This window comes from Carettochelys insculpta, chromosome 6, assembly GCF_033958435.1.
Source record: "Carettochelys insculpta isolate YL-2023 chromosome 6, ASM3395843v1, whole genome shotgun sequence".
Lineage (NCBI taxonomy): Eukaryota > Metazoa > Chordata > Testudines > Carettochelyidae > Carettochelys > Carettochelys insculpta.
Genome location: NC_134142.1, coordinates 31689116 through 31706337, shown reverse-complemented (window position 1 = coordinate 31706337; position 17222 = coordinate 31689116). Strand labels below are relative to the sequence as shown.

Sequence of the window (17222 nt, the reverse complement as noted above, 5' to 3'; positions counted from 1 at the left end):
AACATCGACGTTGCTGGCCCTGGAGGACGTGTAGACGTTATTCATCGAAATAGACTATTTCGATGTTGGCTGCACGTGTAGACATAGCCTATATGTTCTTTCCAGGTCAGAGACCTGTGAAATGAACATTAAGAAGCATATAGGAAAATGAACAACGTGGGGAGAAGTGTTTTATCTGGGGATGTACATGAAGGAATACAATTCAATGGTTTACTGGACTTTATCTGTTGAAAAGAGACAACAACTTGTTATCTGTCACGGAGGGAGCAAAAAGGGCAGTGTAATTTACATTCATGTAATGTAAATTCCTACCATATGAGATGGCAATACGGGGAAGTTGTTTTTGGTACGAACCTACTTCAGACAATGATTTTAGCCTGTTAAAATTAAGTTGAGGCTCCAAAAAGCATCTTTTAGTTCTGTTTCCAATATTCTTGCTCTTTTTGACTCTTTGACTTTGTTATTTGTGAATTACTCTCATTTTCAATATGAATATATCTCAGCGCGGTTTCAAGCAAAGTCTCAGTTGAATAAAATAAGCTGATGTGTACATGGTTCCCTCGGGGACAGTTTTTAGAAGGCTTTGGAAGCAAGGATCTACTTTTTGTACCTTCAGGCAAAGAAAGGGTTGGTGGAGCTCTAAGGACATTTTATGAGTAGTTAACAGACTCATGATGTCCAGGAACAGACAACCAATTTAGCACAAACATGTGTCCCACTGAGGTGGGGATGGAGGGAAAACAAGGTGAGTCTCAGACCTGGGCACTCTGAGAAAGCATTACAATGTGGAGTTAAAAACAGAGGATTTCAGAATTTGGTCCTTGTATATATAATGAAACAAGTTGCTTGTGGGATGTGTAGAGGCCTAAAAAGATGATTAAATGATTTCAGGGGAAGTATTCACATGCTTAAATATTTTGCCAGATGAAGGCCAGAAGGCTCAATATCTTGCAGAAGTATATTGTAAGTGATCAATCAACCCTCCATGTATCACTAGAGCTAGTCAAATGAATTGCCCTTGCCACAATGTGTGTGGTGCAGCCTGTGATTTGGAAAAGAGAATCCAATTATTTTGCTATGGTGGCAAAGCAAGTTGGGGCAACCCATCCATATGTGATTTCAGAACATACAAGCTGGCAAGTCTGAAAATAAGGTCAAAGGGATAGGGCGTGTGGAATTAAGGCTCTTTAGCAGTTTTCTAGCTCAGCTCAGCACTCACCCAGCACTCATCTAACAAAGGATAAGGAGGTGGCCCACTCCAGTTAGCCAGTAGGGACCACTGGCTTCAGACTAGTAGAGTAAGGGAACTCCCTGTATGACTAGTTTAAATTAGATGACCCAAAAGATCTCTTCTAGTATACAATTTTATTGATCTAATATTTAAAAGGAGCAAGAGTAAGCATGCTGTGTTTTTACAATAAAACAACATTTAATATATAGACTAATGGTTTGGGACAGTTTTATTTCCTTATTCTGAATGTTAACAATCCTGCATATTTTTTTATTCCTAATCTCATGTTAAAAGGCTGAGAAAAAGATAATACCCCTCATCACACAAGTGAAAGCTCCCTTATTACATTTCTTGAGAACTTCTCCATAAATAGCTGTTCACAATTGTTCAAATTTTTATTTAAGTTTTGCAAATATAGTTTAAGAAGTTACTTAATTTATAAGCAAACTCACTTTTAAAATTCTTCTAGTTGGATAACGTAGATCTTGACTGATAAAAAGGCCCAACGTAGTGAGGATAACTAAACGATTATTTGTTAAGATCATATTCACAAGTGAAAGGCCAGCACAGTCTTATGCAAAAGGAGAAAAAAAACCATCATGAATAATCACTGCTTCATTTGTTTATTTATTTATTTTGTTCATACATCTGCCATGACTGTAGTCTATGCACAAACCAAAGAATCACTTAGCTAACCAGAACATTTGTGGGCATCATTACAAGTATTTTGTTTCTTTCTGGATTCAGCACATAAATAATAAGGCACATTTAGTGTTATGTAGGGGTTAGAGTTTAACATTAACAACATGTAGTTTGCCAGCTCAAACCTGAAAATAAGGCCAAAGAGATAGGGAGTGTGGCATTAGGGCTGTGATTTCGCTGCTTCAGAATAGCTTCAAAATACCCATGTATCTTTCTTTTGCATACAAACTAATTATTCCTTTTGCCTTCCAGTGATAGCATGGACCCTTTAGCAGCTTCCTCTAGTTCAACTTGGCACTCTCCCAACACTCATTTAACAAAGAACAGAGAGATGGCCCACTCCAGTTAGCTACTAAGGACCTCTGTAGCAATTCTAATGGCCTTCTGTCTGAGAAGGTCCAAAGTACTACTTAAGATATTTACATGTTCTCATCTATGGCTTGAAAGTGTTGTCAACCAAGGAACCAAGACTGTTTCAAATCAGGTCCTACTACTTGCCACTGATCTAAGCAACCCTTCCTTCTCTATGCATGCTCCCAATGGATATATATTTTTTTGTTTTATTATTATTTAAGTATGGGGGTTTATTATTGAAAATTCCACACACAAGCTATATTTTGACATAATTCAGGATGATCTCTCATGATCTCAAGGGAAGCAAATATGGATAGGACATTCCCCAGTGCAGCTCTGGCAACACAACTCCACATGCAGAGTTGAATCTGTCAGGTGACAATGCAACAAATGTAGCACTCAGGCTACGAAGAAAATCGTGCTTGTTAAATTATTGACTAGAAGGAGTTACCATCATCTAGGAGACTACACAGGCTTTCCGTTGTATTGAACCACGCTGTATCTCGAGATATAAATCCAGAATTCGTAACTCCTAAATAAATTCCTACAAATAAAAAAAAAATCAGGATTGATGTAGCGATGAAGGGAAAAAAGAACAATTGCAAAGCAGATTTCTCGCAGTGAATGTCAGACTTGTTTTGTAAAAATATCTTCTGATATGATCAAATGAGGCCAAATCCTATACCCTTCACTCTGGAAAAAAACACCCACTGACTGCAAAGACTTGACTGCAGGGCTGGAAATGCTGTCTTCTTTTGATAACTTTAACACAGAAGCTTCAATGTAACTTTTAGGTGAAGGAGATCTGAGTAAGGATGCTAGGATCTGGTTCCACCATTACTGCATGAGAGAAACTCTGTTCTGGCTTGCAGAGACTCATCACAATATTATCTTTAGTTTTGATCCATTTTTTTTAGATTTTTATTTGACTTTAGGGTCTTAAACTCCGAAATCAAAAATGAAGCTAAGTTGAAACTGTCAGACATTGACTTTTGAAATCAGTCTGTATGCCATAGTTTTTATAAGAAATCATAAAGGAGACCCACATTTTATTTGAAATGGAGACTGAAACTCACTTAAGGATTTACAGATTTTTTTTTTTAGAAACATAGACTGAAGTGTGATTGAATGTTGTCTGCTCAATGCACCTGAAGGTCCGGGCCTTACAGTGGTACAGATTTCTTCCCCGATTTTAACTAAGCACATCTTTCTTTGGAGGGTTATTATTGAAAGGTTCGGGAGAGATTTGAATGGAATGAGAGTAGTCATTCAGCACAGAGATAAAGAGGGAAGAAGGAAGCATGTATCTAACAAGAGTGAAAGATGTACATATTGAGTTTGTCACGAATAATTGAAATGCCAGGTCCCTTAGAAGCCAATTTTACTGTTCACTTTTATGAGATCAGGTTTTTCCTCAGCTGACTTTGACCACTGGCAGTGTTTGAAATGATAGCTCAGAAGAGTTACAATAGACATTTCAATGGGAATTCGTATCAGGTGTTTCAGCCTGTTATTCCAAGCTCTGATATTAGGATTTCACTGAAATTAATGATGAACAAATGGCAAAAAGATTCAGTATTTTTGCTACCTAAAACTTTGAAAATTAATGTGCAAAACTTCAAAACACTGGCTTTAATGGCATTACAGTAGATAATCTTGCTCTGAAATGTTGTGGTATTTTTGATCATGGCTATGAGATTTGATTGTCTCTGAGTCTATGCCTACACTAGAGAGTTTTGTTTAAAGCTCCTGTTTTGTTGACAAAACCCCTGCAGCGTCCACATTACCAAAGCATGCTGTTGACACTAAATCAACAGAACATGGCATTTTTGTTGATGGTGTTTTCCTGCTCTCCACGGTTGTATCTACACTAGAGAGTTTTGTGGACAGAAGGCGCCTTCTGTCAACATAATGCAGGGAGCGCGTACACGCCTAAAGTGTTCTGGTGACAGAGGCTCGACAGAATTCTGCACTTCTCTAGACAGTGTTATCCCTCGAAAATTTGAGGCATAATGCTTCTGTCAACAGAGGTGCAGTGTAGACACTTCTGTCGAGAGACAGGGCTTCTGGTTGCTGGGCAGCCATTTGCAGAGCTGCCATTACACTTTCCATCACCAGAGGGCAGTGCAGTCTGGCAGTTCTCTGTCGACAGAGCAAGTTGTGCACAGATGCTCATGGCCAAATCGAAGAATACTAATGAGGTGCTGAAATGAATATTCAGCACATCATTAGCATGCTGCTGGCCATGGCACTTTGAAAGTGCTGCTTTCAAACACACGAGGCTCGGCTACAAGGGGGTCCTTTTCTAAAGGACCCCACACATTTTGAAATCCCCTTATTCCTCTCAGTGGAGAGGAATAAGGGGATTTTGAAATGTGCAGGGTCGTATAGAAAAGGACCCCCTTGTAGCTGTGCTGAGCTGCAAGCATTCGAAAGCGGTGTTTTCAAAGCACCGCGGCCGGAAGCATGCTGATGAGGTGCTGAATATTCATTCCAGCACCTCATTAGTATTTTTTGATTTGGCCATTATCATGATTTTGAAGTTGGCAGGGTCCTTTCGAAAAGGAGCCCCGGTCTGGACGGGCCGTGCAGGAGCGAAATGTGGCAATTTCGAAGAGCTGCAGCTGGCAGCATGCTGAAGAGTCACTGAATATACATTTCAGTGCCTCATTAGTAATATTCAAAAGGACCATTTGTATGGCCATTTAGAAGATTTGTGCTAGTGTATACGTAGTCATAGGGAGCAAGTGCAGCCCTAACGGACACTGCCGACCAAAAGAATCAACAGTGGAATATATATGTAGATAAGCCATCAAAGAACCATCTCTCATCTGCTAATACTTGTGGGTGCTATCTGTTTCCATGTTTTCCTCAATGTCTGAAACAGATTTCCTGATATAGTATGCCTTGCAGAATCATTGTTCTCCAAATCCCTAATCAAAATGCACTTCTTTCAGCAAGGCTTTCACTCCTCCCGTTCTCATACCTCTCTTCATAATCCTTTTGTCTACTCTGATTTATGGTTTGAGCACAATGGACTCAGTCTTGAAGTCCCTACTCGGTCAAACTCTTATGCATGCCAAAAGTTTGATTTGAGTAGAAAGTGAGTAAACTTCAGGATTCAAGCCCATATGTAATACAAAGAAACATACCCTGGGCTTGTTAAGAAGCATCAGGATGCCCAAGCAGGAGCACTCTGTCAGAACTATCAGGCAACTGGTAGTACCCCCAACAAGGTAGTGATGTTGAGCGGAATGGAGTGACTACTTTCATTAGCAGCCTCTATACTTCGATGTTACCTCTAATGTTTTTCCATTCACGTGCAGAATAAATGTTATGTGCACCAAGAGATGCATGGATGGGCACCACCAGTAGGAATGTATGTTTCTGGCTATGGATACTTTGCTAATCAGCTGGATAGTGTTTGAATCTCTCCTAGGAACATTGCAGTACCTGCCTTGCTATCACCATCCTAGTCAGACCTTTGCTTGTGGATTGGCTGGACATTTAGGAGTCACAGGTGAGTAGAAAGGCTCAGACCATGCAGGCTCAGAAATGACTCACCAGGCTCAGAACACTCATTGCAAGAAGCCTGCTAAGATGCATTTTAAAAATTGCTCAATTATTTTGCTTTTATGTCATTTCCCTTCCCTCCTGTCCTGCCTGTATATTGTTCATTTGGATTCTATAATCTTTGGGCCTAGTAATTTATCATTTTACATGTCCATAAAGCACCTTTGATATCAATGTTGCTAAGGAAATAATAAACCAACAAAATCATTTTGCTGATCTCTGCCATTTGGTTTGGCAGTTCTTCCCAAGATGGGGTGACACACAAGATTACCTATAAGATTTGCTGCTTTTTCCAGCATCTATAGCTAAACATTAGTAAGTTATTGAATAATTCTATGGGTTTTTTTTTTGGTTTTTGTTTCTTAAGTTTAGGTTAAGCAAGTTTGTGCTGGTTCTCACTGGTCAGCATTTCCTATGTCTGCCGTTAGATGGCAGTGTTTACTTTTATTCACAGCTCAGTCCTAGTCAATCTGAGATATTAAATCCAGTTTCACCATACTGGTTGTCTAAATATGAACAAATTGCACAGGACCAATAAGACATCAAGTAATAGAAGTCCATAATATCACCAACCAGTGGCCCATCCTGCCAAGTTCCTTATCTGCATCAGGGTTTCATTGCTGGCTTCTTCAAAGGAAGCTTGTAAACCTTCATAATTCAACAAAGAGCGTAATACTATCCAACTGGGAATTATTTCCCTGAACCCAAATGATAATTAACATGTGTCTGCATGCATGATGCATTACACAAGGCATTGGACAGGGAACAACTTGAGTTTTATTTCCAAATCTAACATCAACTTGCTATGCAATTGTGATCAAGTTACACAATTCCTCAGCGCCTCAAATTATTTCAACAGCTGGGAATCTGAGGCATTGAGATCCTCGAGTTATTTATATGCTGCATAAAAAAGCCCATTGGTGAGCCCTCATTCTGTGAGTGAGCAAAACAGAAGTGTCCAATTGAGACTTTTCTATACCATTCATTGTCAGTTGACAGTCTTATTTCCTCTTTCCTTCATTCTCCTCTAAACAATGCTGGCCTTTAAATCTTAGAATATCTCAGAAAATTTCAGTTGCCTTTTTTTCTGGACCTCTTCTTTTTCTGCCATACCTTTGTGAAGGGATGCACTCTAAACTCAGCTAGAATGAGAATGTACAATTCATTTGCATAATGGAAATATAGTATTTTTCTGAATGTTTCTTTTTCCACGTTTTGGCTCTGATTATGTGCTGAGACAGACACTGTCACTAACCTCTCTAATTTTGGAAGTGAGGATGCAGATATTTACATAAGGTAATACAAGAGGGTCCATTTATTTCAGAACCCAGGAGAATGTGTGAATAATACAAACTGTCTGAGTCAATGTACATTGCCTTGCAGTGGTCTATGATTTATGGTGAATATATTCAAACAACTTACCATGCACTGTATCATTACATATGAGAGCAATTACTGCCACATCATTAGCACAGGGGCATTTTGATACTGTGATATTTATTACATTAGGTATTAGAGCATTAATTTGAGAAGAATGCATTGGTTTGCCAAGATGCCATTGAAGAAGAGGCTCTGCAGAACAAAAAAGTCTAGATGTTTAAATTATAAAGCATGAATACATAGCATGTTTATTTAATCATCCTTATCACCATTATATTGCACTGATAAAAAGAACACACATATATAAGAAGTTATATGAGGCCAAGTACATCAAGTAAAAAAATGAATCTGAAGTGGCTTCACATTTGGAGTGCAATAAGGAAAGAATGTGTACATGGACAAGTGTGTATGTAAGGGCTTGTCTACATTACAGACACTAAGGGCATGTCTACTCTTTAGGAGAAAGTTGACTTAAGATACAAAACTCCACCTATGTGAATATCATACTTTAAGCCAAATTTCTTCAGTGTCGTCACAGTGGGAGGTCAAGAGAAGAAACTCTCCCATTGACTTCCCTTACTCCTCATGATCCTGTGGAATATCAGGGTCAATAGGAGAGTGACGAGCGGTCAGTTTAGCACATCTATTAGACCCACTAAATCAACCCTCAGGAGATTGATTTCCAGAGCATTGATCTCCCATTAAGTGTAAACAAGCCCTAACAATGGCATGGTTCTGGCACTTCAGCTGTAGTACAAGCATTTAGAGTGACAGAAGGTATTTTTCGCCTCACTATAGTAAATCCAGTCCCTTGAGAGGCAGCAGCCAAGTTGATGGAGGAATTCATATTCATACCTCTAAGCGCATGCTCATCCTAACTTTTAGGTGTAGACCAACCCTCAGATTAAGGAAGTAACTGCATAACAAGCCAAAAGCATTTGCATGCAGTGTAATGGAGACTGCACATCCTGCTGCTAAAAATAAAATTATGCTCACAAAAGACTTCTTTTAAAAGATTTTTGAGGTTGCAAAGTCAATCACTCAAGAGTTGGGAAATTCCATAATTAAGATTGCCTATACAACCTTTTTTCAGCCCCATAGTTTATATGTAGTACAAATTAGTCTTTAATTGTATGGGCACATAATATTTTTTCATACCCAGTTCTAATCTCTTTTCAGACCCAGTCCACTCTATTGGCTGAAAAAAAGTCAGCATGAGGCAGACCCCAGGCATGGAAATTTTCCACCCAAACACCTGAAGTCTCACAAAGTAATAAGCAACTCAAAACATGAGTTTTTTTCATGAGAAGTATGAACAAACTTAGCAGTGTTGCAGCTCGTCCAATAATAACCCTGTTACTATACAACTGCTTTGATCAAGGAATTGGTAACTTACGTAGTTTTTTATAAAATTAACTGAAAGTGCACTGATCATTTTGCTACATGTTTCCACAGACAGACCTTTTTAGATCATCTCTGTCCTCTAGTGATATTGTACAATAAGTATATTGATGTGAATTTTACATTTGTAGCCCAAGACTAGTACAGATAGATTTTAACAAATTTTTCAAATTTTCCCCCAATTGTGTTACCACTGGGCAGAGTTAAGGTTATTTACGTGTTTTCGAAGTATATTACCATAGATTAAAATATTTTGATTCAAGTGTAACATTAATGTGGATTAATATGACCCTTAACTCCATTTTAACAGGATTTTGTGTTAAACTTATAAATGATTCTTTTTCTAAATTATTCTTACCTCTCAGAACATCCAGTAACGTTCCTTCAGTATTGAACATGTTTAGTCCATGGTGCATGGTGAATCTTACAAACCATTCCTCTATTGGAGCAATATCTGATCGAACATGAAGTGAGTACAAATTGACAGTATTTAGAGCCTTATAAGAACAAAACAGAAAAATAATTCACACAGAAGGTTCTTTTTCCATCCCTTAGTCCGCCTTTATACAGTGGTTTTGTAAATACTTGAATCCACCCAAAATGAGTAATGTCCCTTAATGTTACTGTGTATAAAAGAACCAAACAATTCTGAAGCCATCATTCAGCCAAAACTCTCATTGAAGTCAATGGGAAGATCTCTTAGCTAAGCACTGAATAAAAATTGAGTAAAGTGCATCAGGATTCGTCCCAAAGACCATTCATTGTGCGGCTTCATTTCTCAAAATTTTGCATAACAAGGTGGCCTAATACAGTGAATATATAAGATATAGTAAATTTGAATTTTTATAAACATAAAAATATACAGTGTCTGACTGACACAATTAAAATATTCATCTGCATTGTCTTGGATACCAACACTGCTGCTCAGAGTGCAAAGAAATTGCTGCTGGACCTAGGAAACTGCTAATATTAGTGTCCAGAATTGTGGGGATATCTAGTCTGACATGTATTTAATATCTTTATTAAACAGGTAGAGGTGGGAGTTAGCCAAATAATGAAATTAACAGGTTATATTACTGTAGGAGGAACTGTGAATGCCAGTGACAACAGAGAAATACCTAGGTATGTTAGAAAGGAGAGAGCATAAAAAGATTCAGATTGGAAAAGGGAGAACAAACACATGGGAGGAAAACCACCATGAATGACAGATATACAAGGCAGAGAATGAACAAGGAAAACAGTAAGTCCATAAGAAACAGGTGATAGTGGAAAACAAACAAGAATTTCCAATGCAATACATCATTATAATCTTGACTACAAACACATGAAATCTCAAGAAGGGAGAAGATATTCACTGGCAAAGGTTATTCTATTCAAAGGTTATATCTATTCAAACATAGATGCCTAAAATTAGGTATCTAAATAAGTCTGGGATGATTTATTAAGTGATGAACACCTTCAGCTGTCATGGAAATTCATCCAGAACTGCATTCCTCAACATCAAAAAGATATTAATAAATTAAATTCAGGTGACAAAAATAAAATTTAATTTGCAAGGAAAAATTAAGAAGGCAAACTGTTAACAGAACAGGTAAGAGATTACTGTATAAGAACATGATCTTCTGAGGTACAGGTGGAAGAATGAAAATATTTAGGGTAGTACAAAGCGGTAAACCAAGTAATGAGATGAAATTAAGAAGAGGAAAACTTCAGTTAAAGATGAGGGAATACTATCATGTTGATAATGATAGATATGTAAATAAAATATATTATTACCTGTATTATATGTAATATTTCTTCTGGGAATATCAATAGTCCAGGTAGACTGATTCTCTCCCTTTTATTAAAAAATATCAATGGAATATTTTATTTCACTTTGATTCTAAATCAAACATTTTTCTCTTTTCCCACATTATTTTCAAAGGGCATAAAAACTTTGGGTTAAATCATCTGTCATGAAATGGAAGCAGTACAATCAGACAAGCTGATGTCAGATTCTCTCTTTTATGGTACATATTCATTACAATCCACACTGTCCAGCTAAACCCAGCAGTTCCTTTTAATTTAGCCTGCTGGATTCTGATTGTCTGCTTCCCTATGGCTTTTGTAGACAGTCCTGGAGGACTCACTTTAGCTGCTTCGTTCCTGGGGCAGAGTGAAGTAGAACCACAGGCCCCCAGCAGGAGGCCATAAAGGCCTCACATTCTCCTTCACATATATTAGTACAGTTACAGTATAGTGGTAGAACTTGCATGTGTAGGTAAGGCCTCAGTCTGTGAATAGCTAGAACAGGTACCAGAAACAGGACTAGCATTCAGGTCTGATTCAACACTGCTGAAATTTCAGACTCTCTCTCATTAAATGATTTCCCCAAAATGGAAGAGGGAAGATTTTGTCATATGTATTTTGAGTTGTAACCCACCAGTTCAGCAACACCTTCAAAGCTGAATAAAGTGTGGGGACGTAGGTGGGACTTTGGAACCTGAATTTCTGTTTGCACTGGGTTTAACGTTTTAACTTCTACCAGCAATTTAGAAGGGCTTGGGGGCTCCAGACACTGCCACCACTATTGTGGCAGCTGGAGCCCCAGGCCCTTTAAATCATCAGCGATCCCTGGCTGGCACTGAAGGGCTGGCTGTGGGATGCTAGGCCCAGCCCCCTCTCTTCTACCCAAGCGCCACTCTTTCTGGGGGCTGCAGTGCTGCCACCCATATCTTTCCCAGGGACTTGGCAAGTCTGCCTGCCCTGCCTTTGCCCATGCCTCCCTGTCTGGTGCCCTCTCTCTCCACCTGCCTCTCATATTTCAGTCCTTCTCCAAATTCACATCTCATATCTCAGAAATAGCTGAAGTTACCACTCTCCCTTAGCTGCTACCACCACTTCTCCCTGTTTCATTCCTGAACTTTATTTAAAAAATCAGGCATGATGGGGTTAAATTGGACCATGCTAATTTAAGTGCAGTTTTTCTGTATTTGTCTCTAATTCTGACAGGAATGCAAAGGTATTCCAAATGCCTGGTGGGAAAGAAACAGGGTTAAATGAGAGGAACTGGCTAAAAAATGTCATTTTATGTTGTTCTGTGCTTGCCAAATTACTGTTTATTAAACATGCATTGAAAAAAATGTTACCAGTTTCATTCTGAAGTAGAAGATCCCAGAATAGGTACTGTTGAATATCTGAACACTGGGAGCAAGCCCTAGTGAGGTATATAGCAGTAGAAGTTTTTTTCTGTTTTTCAAAGTATCCTCCTGATTTACATTATACAAGTGACAGCTGATTTTCTTTGAGGACAGGAAAAAAACACACAGACGTTTAGCACTTTTATTCCCCTATATGCTGCTTTTATCAAAATGATCAAACACTCTACAGTCCAAGATAGATGTTGGATTAATTAGTTGAAATTGATTGCACATGTCAATTTGCCCTGCACACATACTATAACAAATCCATGGTGAAATAGGGCTTCCCAGTTATTACTATAATGCATATTCCAGCCAGGCTGAATTTCAAGGAGATAGTGGGCATAAAAATAATGTCCTCTTGTGCCAAAGGCACAGCCCCTACCACTTGCACTGGAGGACAATCACTATTAATATTTAGCAGGACAGGGTCAATCAAAGAGATCTGATTCTGTCTGTAGACATAATTACAATGCAATTTATTAAATACAAAACCCTATATCCTGGCAACTTTAATTTTCAAAAAATGTGGCTTATAAATATGTGCATGAAAGCATCATCACTTTTATATGTAAATTTTACCTTCCACAGCTATGATTTTATGTACAAACTGCAAAAGAAAACAAATTTGTGCGTGCAAGCTGGGAACAATTAAGGTCATCTGGGTTGTGCAAATAAATGATCAAACTTACAAGTGATTATGTGCAAAGCCTACAGTTGCAAATGATTACAGTGCACAATTATACATCTAGAAAGTACAGGCTTGAGTTTAAACATCAAGTTCCACCTGTAAGAGTGAAATCTGGAAAGCGTGTGGTTGATGCATGAGACAGAACAGATTGGAGTTCTTCAGTTAAGCAGCCTTTGCAGCTGCAACAGTAGAAAAATGCATATTTGCCTATGAAATGTGAGACTAACTTCAAATATATTCCATTTTATATGCAATATACCAATGTGCCATTTTTAGTATCATGTTCATTACCAAACTTTCCTTCTGTACCAATAGTATATACAGCCATAGAAAAGGAATAGTTCTCCTAGGCTACGGTAATTCTAGTACATTGTTAAATACATCTATTATTAGTTATTATTATTAGTATTATTATCTGAGATGTTAAGCTAAATGAGTAATTAATAGCAAATCTTGGGAAAAATTACCTTTCTGAATGAGATCAGATCACCACACTCTTCAACGCTGTAGGTCAACTTTCAAATCTAATTTGTTACCTTGAGGTCATTGTTCAAGTTAATAAGAATTATTTCTCTTTTAGTGATGTGCTTATTATACATGACAAGTCTACACATACGGTAACAGTTTCAACTCTAAAGAGGAATTAATTCACAGTCTCTAATTATAATTAAACAGTAAACCACAGTGCTGTATAGTACTTTTGTCTTTACACATTCAACAATCATGAATATAAAGTTTAATTGGCAACTTACCAAATTTTGCAAACCAAGGTACAATTTAATGACTTTGGGCTTTGTACTCACTTCATCTAATGGTTCAGTATAGCAAGAGAAACTTGAATTCTCCTTCACTGAGAGAGTCAAAAAATATACCATAATGTTTGAATTATGCTTTGTAGAAATGTCTATTATTATCTATCTATCAATTTTGCAAAGAAAAAAAGTAGTGTATTAACTTGTACTAGGAATAAAGAAAATTAGCAAGTGCATTATTTTAAAAAAGCATTACAGCCATCTGTCAGGAGAACCGGATCATGGAATTCTAAAGATGTATAACTGGAAGGGACCTCTATAAGTGATCTAATCCACAGGTATCTGTCCATCCTGTGTTGAAAAACCTCTAATGATGGAAATTCCACGAGCTCCCTGTAAAGTGTATGTTCCCCAATGTTTAATGTAAATCTTCTTTGGCCCATTATTTGTCCTGTCCTCAGTGATTAAGGAGAAAAAATTCTCACCCTCCTCTTTATAACAACTTCTTACTTGAAGACGGTTATTGAGTTCCCCCTCAGTCTTCTCTTCCCCAGATTAAACAAACTCATTTTTTTCAATGTTTCCTAGACCTTTAACCATTTTTGTTGCTCTCCTATGGACTTTCTCCAATATATCCATATATTTTCCAAAGAGTGATGCCCAGAATTGGACACAATACTCCAGTTGAGAATTCATCAGTGCTAAGTGTAATTACTTCTCTCATCTGCATACAAGAGTCTTGTTAGTACATCCATGACTTATATTAACTTTTTTACAATATTACATTGTTGGCTTGTATTTAGACGGTGATCCACCATAACACCAGGCATTGAAGATGCAGAGCATTGGGCAGGGAGGGTTGAGTCAGCCTAATCAGCCCCACCCCTATGAGGGTATACAGGCATGCATGTGTGTCACCTCTCCCTTGGCAAACCTTAAAGATAAGAAGATAAATAAGACAACTCCAGCTACACAGTATTTCTTTTTAACGGGGGCTCAGTCAACTAGCTGTTAATAATCTGAACATTTGTATTGCATAGTTCTGACTGACTGCCACTGAACTTGTTTGAATATGAGCAAATTTTATCAAATGTCCTGTATGCTGCACAGGGAAATATGGTAACTTTTATTAAATGCAATCTAAGGCTCTAGCTCCTGACTGATTCCACAGTGCTGAATGATTTTCTTGTATGAATTAGAGAAAAAGTTCTACAGCATTCTTTTTGTCTGGTATTCCTACACTTCCCCACTCCAAGGTTATCTGAATGATGAACACAGTAAATTAAATCTGCAAATTTTTACCTGTAACAGACCTTCACATTGGGCTCTATTCTGTCACCCTTGGTTACATGGTGAGTGTGTGAGCATGCAAGGTAGGTTATTGATTTTGAATGCAATACCCAGATGCAACTGGACTGAACCTACGTCTGACTACTTTCAAATGACACTGCCAGAAGCATCTTTCTTCAAAGACTTTTCTGTCATAATGATCAAGGAAATACTCAAAACCCAACCAAGCAGCTGTAATTTAGAATCTCTCTCTAACTAGTGTTGTGCATAGTTACATATTTTGTAATGAGGCTGGGTTATCATCCATTGATGACTTTATAGAACAGTGCTAAAGACTAGACTTAGCATTCAACCTTCTCTCTCTTCCTATCCCTATTCTGAAGGCTCCCACAGCAGGATGTTGCAGCTTGCGGACTGATGACTTTTGCCCCAAAGTGGATCTGTTAAGTTAAAGTGAAAAACCTTCCAGCTTGCCAGACCTATTATATAATACTGACCCTGGAAAAGAGTCATTTTAATAGTCATGAAACCATTTAGCAGGCATGTACAAACCCTGTTTACTGACAAAAACAGTTGTGCATTACTATGGTCTACAGAACCAAAGTTTAAAATTTGCTTTAAATATTTCATTAGTTTGTTGCTGAAGATTATAAAAATCACTTCTCTAAAATATTCTTGCATAGATATTTAGATACACAATCTGAGTATTCAGCCTTAGTCTTAGAAGCTTGGATCATCAGACATACAGCTTTTTTTTAAATACATTTTTCAGAAGGCCACTCTTACCTAAAATACACATTTCCATTTTAATTACTATGGTACAAACAATTGCTCCCAAAGTTTTCCTGTCCTTTCTATCCACATCTACTCTCCTTTCATCCCCTTAAAAGGACAACATTCCATTTCTTCCAAATAGCTGGACAAACGAGTTTCTTTTTTTACTTCATACTATTTGATGAATTAGCTTTAAGACAACCCTCTACCAAAATCAGTATTTTTCTAAGATACAAAACCCTTTGATGTGCCTAAAATAGTTGGAAACATAAACATATATAGTTCCATTTCATAAAGATGTTTTAGTATGAAAACCAGACAAAATAAATTAGCGTTCCCTGTTTCAAAAAACAATTAAGTTGGTTGTGAACACACTAAACTGCTCTGACTAGCTAATTTAAAATAATGTCTTTGTTCTAGTGAGTTTAAATATGTAGGAATTTGTAATGATTACTTTATGAAGGCTTCAGAGTATATTTAAAACATAAAATCAGCTTAGAGATGTTGATGAAGAAAACGTGTCAGGGGGTAGCTGTGTTAGTCTGTATCTGCAAAAACAATGAGAAGTCCTGTGGCACCTTATAGACTAACAGATTTTTTTGGAGCATAAACTGTTGTGGACAAAGACCAGCTTTGTCAGAGGCATCTGACGAAGTGGGTCTTTGCCCACGAAAGCTTATGCTCAAAAAAAAAATCTGTTAGTATATAAGGAGCCAAAGGATTTCTTGCTATTTTTGATGAAGAAATGTAAAACGGAGATGGGCTACATCATGCCTTCTGTAATATTTAATGTTGCCCTTGCCCTTACTACAAAGTTTTTACAAACTCATGGGCAGTAGGTGAAGGTGCTGCTTGGGGAGGCAAGCTCCACAGTCTGTGGTCCTACCCATACTCTGTCCCCTCCCTCTCCCAGAGTGGCACAGCCAGAAAGCAGTGTGTGCTTTCTAGCTGGTGCTGCTGCCAGGCTGTGCCATTCTGGGGAAGGTCCCCACATACACAAGAAGTGGTGAAGCACTGACAGTGAATGGTGGGGTTGGGGCAACACATGGGAAGCTGCGTGTGGCCCCTGTGCACACCCCCACATTGCCTATGATGCTGAGTGTTTCAGTATTATCATTTTGCATCTCTAAATGCAAGTCCATAATGACATACGATGTACGCTGCCTACCATTCAGTAACATATCTGATAGAACTATTTTACAACTTGCCTTCCAGGTTGTAAGTGATTCCTGAGGACAGATTAGGCATCTTCAAAATTGCTCCAACTGCTATATATAAAACCAGTGACTCCATCTGTTTGAACAAAACAATAAAAAACTCTCCTCATTTCACAATCTAAGAAGTTATGAAACAATTTCATTCTATCAGTTCTATATAAATTGAGGCCATTTTACCAAAAATTATGTTAGAGGCTTGCAGGACTTTTGGCTTTTACTCCCTGCTCTACCACTGGCTTTTTGTTTGACCTTGAGCAACTCGCTTCTCTGTGCCATACTTTTCCTTAGAATTTGGTTCACACTGCCAATCCTGCAATGTTTCACAGTGCAGTTCTCCCTCGTAGAGACTGCTGCAGAATAGGCAGTGGTAGCTGGTAGTTAAGAGTCTGTTTTTAACTTTTGCCACTGACTGACTGTGTGAAAGTGGCCAAATCACTTAACTTCTCTGTGCCGCAGTTTTCCCATCTGTAGACTGGGAACTCACAGGGGCATTGTGAGAACTAATATTTATAAACCACTTTGACCCTGGAATAGAAGGTGTTATGTAAATACACAACACTTAATGATCGTGATTCTCAACTCTTGATAATTCTCTTCTTGTCTTATCTTTCTTCTTTATGCTGTCACCATTTGGCTTTGGCTTGTGTGATTCTTGTTTTTTGTGTATTCTAGACACTG

General features: G+C 38.0%; 1 protein-coding gene across 1 annotated transcript in view; it reads right to left on the bottom strand.

The window, feature by feature from the left end:
- Positions 1–16620, bottom strand: part of CATSPERB (catsper channel auxiliary subunit beta) — a 59448-nt gene extending 42828 nt beyond the window's left edge. The window contains exons 1-8 of the mRNA XM_074997481.1: positions 16536–16620; positions 13264–13361; positions 11770–11922; positions 10418–10478; positions 9000–9095; positions 7283–7432; positions 2739–2831; positions 1684–1802 (exon numbers count right to left, since the gene is read on the bottom strand). Coding sequence (XP_074853582.1) covers positions 1684–1802; positions 2739–2831; positions 7283–7432; positions 9000–9095; positions 10418–10478; positions 11770–11922; positions 13264–13361; positions 16536–16620 — 855 coding nt within the window. The remainder of the gene's footprint in view (positions 1–1683; positions 1803–2738; positions 2832–7282; positions 7433–8999; positions 9096–10417; positions 10479–11769; positions 11923–13263; positions 13362–16535) is intronic.
- Between the last annotated feature and the right edge of the window lie 602 nt (positions 16621–17222).